At 39.6% G+C, this 11,572-nt stretch overlaps 1 protein-coding gene across 2 annotated transcripts in view; it reads left to right on the top strand.

Annotated features, from left to right (window-relative positions):
• The window catches only part of LOC103147219 (dystrophin), a 183,035-nt gene that overhangs the window by 135,392 nt on the left and 36,071 nt on the right, over positions 1-11,572 (top strand). For both annotated transcript variants that reach the window (XM_016678201.1, XM_016678200.1), the window contains exons 33-37: positions 1,352-1,534; positions 2,017-2,151; positions 6,848-6,997; positions 8,890-9,051; positions 10,576-10,686. In XM_016678201.1, the coding sequence (XP_016533687.1) occupies positions 1,352-1,534; positions 2,017-2,151; positions 6,848-6,997; positions 8,890-9,051; positions 10,576-10,686 (741 nt within the window). The remainder of the gene's footprint in view (positions 1-1,351; positions 1,535-2,016; positions 2,152-6,847; positions 6,998-8,889; positions 9,052-10,575; positions 10,687-11,572) is intronic.

Raw genomic sequence — 11,572 nt, 5'->3', positions numbered from 1 at the left:
ACCGGTCGCAAGTTGTAATGCGAACACAACCGTTCCACTCCGTGCAGTGCGAAAGCATCTTTAGTGTGTTCAGCAGGATCATCGGAGGCTAAGGCTAACTGGTGATGTTTTGGATGATAATAGATAATACTCCAAAACTGGAATAAACTGACTGAAAAAAAAAAAAGCACTTCCATCATATTCGAAATGTTAGAAATGTTTTAGGCATTAGCTGGACACTGAAAATAATATCTCACCAGAGGAACTTTGACTGAACATCAGCTGGCGATGTCTTCTGAAATAATTATTTCCGTGGTAAAATGTCCCGCTCTGAACAATTTTGATAATGCTTCTGAGAGCAGCTGGAAAAGTGGAAAGATGTCTGAGCGGGGAGCGAATTCAAAGAGAACAGCTTGTTCTTTTGAGAGGGGCGCAGCCTGAAGAAGGGACGTTGTTGTCTAGAAGTATCAGCACGTGGCCATAAACCGTCATCATGGGAGGTATAACGGGACATAAGTGGATTGTTTGGATCCTTTTGTTTTGTTCTGGTCTTCAGTTGGATCTGTATACAACATGATCTGACATAAGACGAATCATATGGGTTATAATGTCGTGGAAAAAAAAAGTAAAATGTATTTTTCTGATTTTGTAAAGAACAATTAGTACTGGAATTTGAAGATATTTTAAGTATCCAAAAATAACAATAAATTAAAAGGAAGTAAATAAATAAAACAGAATATGGAAGGCATATATAAGACTGGATGTTTATCACAAAAAGACTTCTCCTGTGAAATCCCTCTCCACCTTGACTCCCATTGACTCCCCAGCTCTGACGGACTCTCCCTCCTCTTTGTCTCTCCCTCCCTGACTGTGAATAATTCAGGGCTGATGACGCCTCCAGGCTGCCGGGCTTTTATTGTCGAAATCCTTCTCTCACTCGGTCTTCCGTCCTTTTCGTCAGTGGCTTCGCTCTGCTCCCCGGATTCCTCAATTTTGTATCAAATTGCATCAACTTTCCATCCTCTGCCAACGTCTTTTTTTTTTCTTTTTGTTTAGCTTGCATAACTTGAATATAATAGATTTGTGAATTCCCCCTGTGGCACTGTTTGCTTTGTGATATCTCTAACAGCCTCGGCAGAAGAAATGTCTCACCCTGCTGAGCGCAAAAGTAACAAAAAAAAATCTGATTAAATCTCCTTAATTTCACTCATCCTTTAAACTCCTACTTTCCTTTATTTGTTCTCTTTTTCTGCTTCGAACCCCACTGGGAAGTAAATCTGTATGGATACATTATGTACGTGTTAGTTTAGAAAACGGCCTTGCTTTTTGTGAAAATGTTTTAATATTTTTGATTTTTCCCTCCACTTCTCAGAGGGCGCAGGAGGAGGTCCACTCCAAGGAGCAAAAGGTCAAACTCCTGACGGACAGCGTCAACAGCTTCATCGGCAAGGCCCCGCCCACCGCCCACGATGCATTGCGCTCGGAACTGGACGTACTGACGGCCAACTACCAGCGTTTGTGTAGCCGCCTGGATGGAAAATGTAAAACTCTAGAGGTACATCATCTACCCTCATCTGCTTGATGGATTATTGGCTAATTTTGATTTTTTTTAAAAAACGTAATAAAGTCAGAATGCAGTTCGGATGAAAACGACATTAATTAGGGTGCTTGAAATCCTTGAAAATGCTTGATTTTTGTGAAAAGTTCTTGAAAGAGAAGAAGATTCAAACTGCACAATGCACTCTAATGTTTGATTAAAAGCCTAAATTTAGAAAGTATTGTTTACAGTTGAAACCAGATATTAAAAAATAAATTTAAAAAATCTATACTGTTTTTTTTCCTCAAACCTTTTGACTTGCACAAGTCGGAATCCGCTCCGGTCTGCTAACAGGAGCTGCATGTTTGTCGTCGGGAAAATTAGAACTTTAGCCTGTTTCAGGACGAACCGAAACTTGCCAAACACGCAGATGTCGAGCAGCGTTTCCATTCCGTTCCACGTCTCCTGACTTTCTGTGCGTGTCTGTGCACCGTCCACAGGAGGTGTGGGCCTGCTGGTGTGAGCTGCTGTCCTACCTGGAGCAGGAGAACGCCTTCCTGGACCAGTTGGAGCAGAAACTGGATGACATAGAAAACCTGCAGGGGGGAGCGGAGGAGCTGCAGAAGGCGCTGGATGTAAGTGTTACAATAACACACACTCACTGCTTGAGCAAGTCAAACATTAACTTTGTTTTCCACTGCATACAGTTAAAAAACTCCTAATATGTTAATTCTATTATGAGGGAGGCACAGAAGTGTGTACAAAAGGTAAGATCCACTTTTTTTTTTTTTTTGACTACCAGCAGCACAAAGATGGTTCAAGTTCAGAAATTGAATTTTCATTTGGTTTCATTTGCATATATTAACTTTAAAAGGGAAGCTCAAAGTGCTGCAGGCAGAATTACACAACACACACACTTCATCGTGAGTTCCTTATCTTCTTACTCATTTTATTATTATTATGTGTAGATTTATATGTGAATCTACACAAAACTATCATTTTCCACCTCAATCAGTCCCATATATTTATGTCAGTGTATTATTATATTTTTGCTATAACAGTATTAATCCAAAGTGATAAATGCTTCTTAGAATCAATTACATTTTTGCAATTTCAATTTAATTATACATCTAAAAAAAATGAGAAAATGACTGAGATAGAAAAACGGTGTAAATCTATTTGAAATCACACTAATATATATTTCCACATTTTTACAGACTACAAATTTAGTTAAACCAATTTACAGCATCCATAGAGACTAAGAAGCTCAAAAATGGGCCTTCCAGGACAGGAGGCTCACACTGATGCAGATTTATTATGTTTTTAATTAGTGTAAAATTATTACAAATATGTTTAAAATCTTCCTATAACGGGAAACTTTTGATGCAACAAAGCATGGAAACACTCAAAAGCAGACTTAGATGAACGCCAATCTGCTTTTAATTCATTTAATGAACTTTGTTAAATACTCCAAATCTGATCAAAAAATGACTCAAATCCTGTTTTTTTTTCTGACTTTTTTTTTCTTACATTTTTTTTTTCCGCCAAACAACCTCAAAAAGCTGTCATGTTTTGTAGCAGGACGTGAAGAATCTTTTACATTTTTTGGCTTTTACACGTCCCATTTTTACAAAAACTCTAATTGCTTTATTTATTGTGCAAAAGGTTCTATAAATTCTTTGTGATTCTTTGTAAATTATTTTTGTTTCAGCCCACAAATTGTTGTAATTCACAGATTTTGACCCATGTTGCCAAAAGCCTGACATCAGGTGTTTCTCTTTGTAATTTTCACAAATAAAAGACAAAAGAAAAGATTTTCCAAACTCTCATTAAGCCCAGATGATTAGGATCAAATGGGATAAACCCTCCACTTAACCAAGGAGATGCTTTTCACTTAAAACCTCAGAAATGCCTCCACCGTCCTTAACAAGATAAAAATGAAAATTTTAAAAATCATCGTAACCGTGTCAAGTGTCTTAGCATGAAATTCCTCATCGCCACAGAGACGATTCGACAATCTGAATTTCTCAGCTAAACGCTGTCCGTGTTGGTAATGGAGAGAGGAAATCTGCCTGGCATTAATCGGAGCTCAAGGTCTCCAGGATCTGCACACACATAGTGATAACCAGCAACATCCATTTTCACAGCAGAATCAGAAATGACAGTTTAAATGAGCCGGGTGGGATAAAAAGTAAAAATGTCACATCCTGAGGTTACATATGTTACAGATGAAGGTATTTTCATCCCTGAGTTCCAGGAGAAAATTATACATCATTTAGTTGCGAAGATTCAGGCAGCCGAGTTATGTCTAAAACTAAATGCAGAAATATGTCGCGCTAATATGTAAACGAATGCTTTTGACTTTTTAATGCTGCGGTCCATTTGCCTCTGAAGCTCCAACTTGAATCTGGGAGCATCATCACTCCCACATTAACTTTGCTCTTTTGAAAAGTACTTTGAATGTACATTCCAACAATTTCCAGGATTGGGGATTCATTTGAAGGGGCAGTAAAATCGATCTTCTTTAGCTTTACATTATGTTATAAATATTATTCCCTCATCAAAACGTATCTGGAGTGTTTCCTTGTTTGAGAACAAGGAAACTTGTTTTCATCTCCCACGGCAACCATTCAGCTCTACAAACTGCGACTCCTCCACTCAGCTCCTTCAGACTAGCCAGCAGCAATTAGCAAACATTGGATGGAACTTCTCAGAGCAACGCTGGCAAAATTATTGTTAAAGGGTTAATAAAAAGGAGCTGTGTTGGGATGACTTCCTGGAGGCGGGGTTTCAAATGGAGCAGGAGTTTCTTAAAGAGACAGAGGCCCGTTAGATTACAAATTCAAATTTCTTTTAAGCTTGAGATATGTAGCATTTTTATAACGACTAATGTTTGCATAGTTACCTTGACTGCGCTATAAAATAGCATTGTGTGCCTGGAAAATGCATAATAAAGATATAAATCAACAGAATAAGAGGCTATTATCACAGTAATAAAAACCTTTTGAAAATGTGGCGGCTATATTGGGTATTGATGTTAGGATTGGGGAGAAACCACCCACTTTTAGTGTCTGAAATTGAAATTTCAGGTGTGTTTTCACCTGTGGAGATACAGTTAAAGTCCAATCTTTAGCCAGTCATGAAAGAAAAGTGACTTTGATTTTTCTTTTGTTCTCTTCAAAGAGAACAAATTTTAACAAACTGAAAAAGTCAGTATGGCCTGCTGTCACAGTAGCACTTAGATGACTTGCTATAAATTGTGTTTATCTTTATCACAGGAGGTTTGAGAATACGGAGTCCTTACTTGAACTGGTTTGGAAGCAGATTCAGGTCATGAGCCGTTTCCAGACCACCATCAGATTGCTCAGTTTCTCCCTGAAGGACGTCTTCCTCTTGCTCATCAACTTTATCAGGTCACTGGTGACCCAGGGCTTATTACTGGCAGAGACACCTTTAATGCCCTGGTGTGGATGGTGTGCGCTGATGTCATTTCTATGTGGCTCACACATTGCATCCTAATCTGTGCCTCCAACGGTCCCAGAAGAGTCTCTGCTGCGGAAAATTGATCTAAAGATGGGGATAAATACCTGTTAGCATTTCGTACATCATAGTAGAACAAATCCAGTTTTTCCTGTTTTTGTTTTTGCATTTTAAACATTTGGAAACCCTAAAGTTTATTGTAAAAGTCTGCACAGCCCTTTAGGATTGTTTTTTTATTCTTTCAACACAGAGTCGACAAGTAGGAGGAAACGATGCGTCGTCTTCAATTTCTTTCAAAATCTGTGGGTTGAGCTGTCGGCTCTTTGGCCGCACCCAGTTGAAAACATATGTAACCATAGTTACTCGACAAAAAAAAAAAAACTAAACTAAACTGTTTAGCATGCCAGAGTCTTGACAGGGAAATCCCCAAGAAAGCAGATTATCCATGCCAGTGAGGAATAATCCTTTAAGAACCCGTATATGGAATGAAAACGAGAAGAAAGGAAGTCTGGTGGGACCGACTTCATTTAGACAATATAGTGACGTGATTCTCTGCTACGCTGTAGCTTGGTGCAGAGCAGCTGCTTACTCAGCATCTAATTAACCAGTAAACTAAGAATTTATGGGTAACTACTAATTGACCTTTGTAAAGCTTCTGCATCCCATCAACCAACTCTTGTAAACTTTCTTTACTGGCCCTTGATGTGGTTAGAAAATAGCCTCAGACATCTGGCTGTTTATTGTCGCGCCTAAAGGCTTGGATTTAATTTGGACCTCTGTAGTAATCCCAAGTGTTCATTTTCTCCGACTTCCAACATTTTTTTAAAGGAAGTGGCACATGTTAGGTTTCATTAGGAGCGCTGTTATGAGCACAACTGCTGTTTTCTTTCACCGACTTGTTTGTTGACTCTTAAGGTGCCACAAGAAGAGTGAGACTGATGTCATCGACCACTGGGTGTTTGATTACACCAGTCGGTTCCCAACGCACTTACAGAAATGCAATCAAAACAATAAACTTAAGCTAAAATGAAATAATTGTCAGACGATCGGGAAGATACAGTACTCCATAATCTCATTCCTTTACATTGTGGGAGTTTCTAGGACGTATTTACTAGACTTAGACAGAAGTATTTTCAAAGAGTTACAGAGATACAGACAAGATGTAACGTTCTGATTGGTGCGTTCACAGCTGACATGTTTTGCGCATCTGATTTTCATTCAAAGTCTACGTGGAGGGGCATCGAGGGCTCGTCGCGACACGTTTTGAAGCGTTTGGAACATTTTGAGTGTCTGACAAATAGGCTGTCAAGGGAAACAACAGCTATAGTGATGCGCCTTCAATGCTCCTCCACATAGATTTTGAATGGAAACCAGACGTGCTAGAGCCTCAAACCGCATTTGGTGTGAACGCACCATCAGTCGTCTGTATTCATAATTTTGATTCACATCTTCTTACTCCACATGATCTAATTACGCCACAAGCTTGTGGATCTGTAGTTGCCCCTCAAATACAACAATGGTGATAGTTGGTGCTACCATTTTGTATTTTTGCTAAAATGTGATTTTTGTTGTTTTGGAATTCTGCTTCTGTGTCAATTCAAGACAACACCGTAAAAAAACGATTACGTATTCACATAACACACCTTCACATAAACCATTCCGTTGTCGGCGGTCCGACAGCGGCAAATCTGAACTAGAAACAACCTTCAAAACATTTCTTTTCCAATGCAAAGGCTCTACAAATGCTACAAGCAGAGATTTACCTTCAGAATATCTTTACGTGCTGCTGTTGAAAAGAATATATTTTAGTCTATATCAGTAAAGAAAAACTTTTGGACTTCAAACCTGCAGAACCTCGAGGTTCTTCTGCAACACCCAGAGGACAACAGGAACCAGATCCGAGAACTGGCCCAGACGCTGATGGACGGAGGGGTTCTGGACGAACTGATTCAGCAGAAACTGGACGCATTCAACACCCGATGGGACGAACTCATGGCCAGGGTAAGATAGTATCCATCTCTCTGCCTGTGCTTTCTCTGTATTAATAATCCATAACCAACGGTGGCTGGTTATAGCACCAATGTCTGCATCCTGACCCATTCTCAGACTTCTAAATACTTCCTTCTTTCCGTCTTTATATGGGTTTATTACTAGTAAAAATCAACAAACATGTAAAAACTTGTGTTCTGGCATCTGTTTGGCTTTTTCGTCCCCCTGTTGGTGCATTGCATTCCCGAAAGATATGACAAATTGCAGATTTGATTGCTAGAAGGAGAATTTCATACAGTCGTTCGTTATTGTTACCCAATTATGTTTTCGGGAATGAGTTAAACCATCATATTAAACTCATCTATAATCATGAGAATTGTACATTTCAAAAGCCACGTTGCCCTAAACCCGCCGTTTGTTTTCTTCAGTGATGCTAATCTTCCTTCACGGCCAAAAGAAAACAAGGATTTCTGCAAACAATAGAAAGGTGCTCCAGAAGTTGCTAACGTTGCTCTCTCTCAGGGCCGTCAGTAGGAGACACATGAGCGTGCTACCCAAACGGGCACACTGCCACCGTGTTGCTTCTCTAACGATAGAGCCAGATTAAAGTTCTCCTTGTAAACTGATAAACCCTGCTCTGTCTCCCCTACAGGGATTATGCATCAACACATTTTGCTTTTATTTCGTCCCTGTGTCCATGTGGTTATGTTTTACGGCATTATAAAGGGTCTGTCCTCCCTCGGTGTCCTTTCTAACCCTCTTTTCCGCTTTAATTTTTACCATCGTTGAAGCAAACACATTTTTAAGTCGTTCAAAACACCTCAAAGCCCATCTGGGTTTTCTAAAATCACCCATTTCTTTTCTGGCTGCTAAATTCACCCCATTGTCTTCTCCCAGTTCTTCGCAATGGGAGAAGCATGCTGGTCATATTTTACCAACCGCACTTCCTGGAGAAAAATAACAACCCCGCTGTCTCCCTCAAATCCTTTTATGGTGACGTTTCCTCTGGGATGCATTCAAATCTTATATTAGGAAAACACAGTGCAAAGCACAAGGGGCTCAAGGCTATACTTGGATCTATTATCCCTCTGTGTAAGATTAGCATGCTCACCTGAAACCAAGCACACACACTCTGGCTCGGAGATTTCCTATGAGGTAATTGGTGCGTGTACAAGCTAATCTCATAGACGGTCGGTGACCGGGGAGACGAGGGAAAGGAATGACTGGTATGTCCTGGACGATGACACCGGTTGCCATCTGAAGACCGCCGGTTTTCAGGAGGCGACATGAGGGAGATACTTCGGAGTCCGGACTTTAAGAGGGTACAATTCAGACGGTTTGGAGGAGGGCTGTGTGTGTTTTCAATGTTTGAGCTAAATAATACTGAGGCTTGTGTCTGAAGAAAGACTAAAGTCTTCCTGGTAACGGATTAAACGTTTATATATCTGCGCTTTTGTTCTTTCTGAGTGTGATTGTGATTGTAGCGATAAAGTCTTCACAATGTATTACGGTGTTTTATCTTATTTTCTTGCTTCCAGCAAGAAAAAGAAAAAAAAAGTACTTGGGCTAAATGTTGGATTTTAGAAACCTATGAAAGAAAATTGAATTGATTTTATGACTTATTTGCCTTTTGGCTTACTTTGTTTCTGAAAGGAACTTTGTAGCTGGTTAGCATTAGCTTTTTATTCACGTACTGCAAAACAGCAAAGGTGGGTAGAGTTCCCAAAAATTGTACTCAAATAAGAGAAGCACTGCTTCACCATATTTTTACTGAAGTAAAAGTAAAAAAGTAGCGATCCAAGAAATTTTTTAAATGCTTGATTGGGTTTTTCTGCTGGTCTTCTTCTGCGTCAAATCGCTGGTGTGTGTTGACGGTGTGTGATGTGAGCTCTTTCTCTCCCCAGGCGGCGCTCAGGCGGAAGGAGCTGGAGCAGAGTTTGCAGTGGGCCCAGGAGAACGACAAGACGCTCCGACAAATCCAGGAGTCTCTGGCCAACACGGACCGCCACCTCACTGCCTACCTGGTCGACCACATCGACGCCCAGCAGATACCGCAGGAGGCGCAGGTAGCCATGTTCTACCCCAGTCCTTCCTGTTTCCCATCACCGGAATGTACTCACATCTGAGTCCAAATAACTTGTCGTACTTTGTCACCGAAATGGAGGAACAAAAGTGTTTTCCAATTGTCTTCAAAATGACAACCAAACTATATCAATGAGCTACATTACTGTAATTCAGCCACAATATACATTAAAATTAGGCTTGAACTAAAAATGCATTCAACTTAGTCTTCTTTAGGTACTTTCAACTTTTCTCTTCCTCTACTTCAGACTGTCCTCTAGTTTTACTTCACTCCTGAAAGCTTTTAACATATATTCTAAAAGTATGAGTGCTTTTATTTTGCCACAATCAGTTACATGTTGAGGAAACCCTTCACTGACTCGGCATGTACAAGTAGAACTTCTTTTTTTTCTGCATCTACATTAGATAAACCTTAAAGAAATATGGATTCTATTTTTTAGAAATATTTTCCAGAGGGAAAAGGGAATTTAAGTCTCCAGAACCAGTGAATTCCTAATTCATGGTGTGAGACCTGCACTAAAAAATTCCCAGTAAAGTGGGAACAAGGTGACATTCTACTGATTTACTTTCAACCGTAGCAGAAAAAGATTTTTACTTTCTATATATTCTCATGCATTAGCAGTTTATTACTGTTCTAATTGTTACATTCAGACAGCTCGGTCATATGATTTAAGTCAACCTAAAGTAACATGAAGGTATTTTTCCACAGTCCTGACCAGAATATTAAAGCGGCCATCAGTAACAACATTCAAGGTCAGCTTCTGTGTTTTGTAATGCTACAAGGTGAAATGAAAGGAGAAAAGAGCGGTCAGTAAATTATTTTTTAAATTTATTTATTTTATTTTTTTAGCTTGTAATGTTTTAAAGTTTTCAGTAATATAACAAGAACAAGGCTCAGTCGTTGCTTGGCACCCTTCAGACTTGAGTTTTCCCAGAGGCCCCGGGGAGAAGCTGGGAAATTCTCCATTCCCACTCCAAGGTCCTAATTAAAGCTGTGGCTGATGAAGATACACTGCCCCTGCCTCATTGTGTCTTCTCCCAACATCTGTTACTTGCCCCTCTCTTCCTCTCCTCTCAAACACATACATGCATACACACACACACACACACACCGTCTGAACTAATCAGACAATAGATCATGGAGTAATGACCTGCAGCCGCCGTGGCGAAGTGACAGAGCGGGAGAGCGCGTGCCAGGATGACATTTCAGTCGCTCACACAAACACTCAGCGAGGAAGAGGAGAAATGACTGAATTCATTTAGCAAATGGGAGTCTGATTTCTGAGCAACTCGTATCTTAAAAAGAAGGAGGTTGAATGTGAAGAAAGCAAATATTTATCCATGGGTGGAACTTGAAGGGTTTCACCGTTCCGTTTCCCTGAGTGTATTCTGCCCTCTAGTGGTCAGCCAGGGACAGTAGTCTAACAAGCTATTTAAACTCAAGTGCCTTCACTTGCGTTTGACTGGTTTGTACTTTGTTACTATGGATGAGTTTATCTGTGTGACAGAAAATCCAGTCAGAGCTGAACGGCCATGAAGCGGCTCTGGCAGACATGAGGAAGAAGAACCAGGATAAGGAGCCTTCGCACAGGATCATGGGACAGATAGACCTGACTCAGGTAAACACAAACAAATAATTACATTTATGTGAAGTTAATTTTTCTCTAAAGTATTTGCAAAATTATTTTGGCATCAATTTTATTCTGCTATCCTTGAAATTTTACTGATGTTTTTTTTATCTTACATCAACAGATTCACTGGATTTTATTGGGATTTTCTGTGATAGATCCCAATAAGTGGATAATTATGAAGTTGAATCAATGATAAATTTTCATGATTTTAACTTATTTTTAGCAAATAAAAAGTAGGGGTACATTTACCACTAAATTCCACTACAATTGACTTTATTCAGTAAGCAGTCCAGTTTAGTCTTAGTGTAATTTCAGCTTTTCTGTGAAGACCTGAGAGGTTTTAGTTTGGCACCATCTTAGTGTGGGAATGTTTTTCATCTATAGGTACAAAGAAGCTGGACAGGGTTGGTAGGAAATTAGATGAAGCTAAAGCTAAACGCAAGGCAAGCCTGAAAGACATGCTGTTGGAGGCAGGTTCACTTTCCAGGGAAATTTAACTTGGAAATTTAATGATGCTTTGGTTTTGTTCCAACCTTATCTTGAGCTGAGTGTAGCTCTCCCTGTCATTAAACCTCAATCCTTTTGAAAGAGAATGAAAGATTGAACGTCTGAAACAGTCAGGGTAAAATCTAGTTCATTTATGCAGAAGAAAAATATAATATTTACCCTAACAGGTGAGCGCATGGTGACTGTTGTGTGAATTTGTGGTTTAGGCTGTTATGCTCAAGTAGATCTGACAGAGACCTGTTATTTATTTACCTTTATTCTCAAGATGTAAAGGGTATCATAAATAAAATATGTTACTATTGTAATTATAAAATGTTTGTCTCTCTATACGGTGAACTGTTTAGGGAACATTTTTTCAAAATGTTCC

This window comes from Poecilia formosa, unplaced genomic scaffold, assembly GCF_000485575.1.
Source record: "Poecilia formosa unplaced genomic scaffold, Poecilia_formosa-5.1.2 Scaffold175, whole genome shotgun sequence".
In the NCBI taxonomy this organism is placed as follows: Eukaryota; Metazoa; Chordata; class Actinopteri; order Cyprinodontiformes; family Poeciliidae; genus Poecilia; species Poecilia formosa.
Note: the sequence above shows the minus strand (reverse complement) of the source record. Positions and strands in the feature narration are given on the sequence as shown.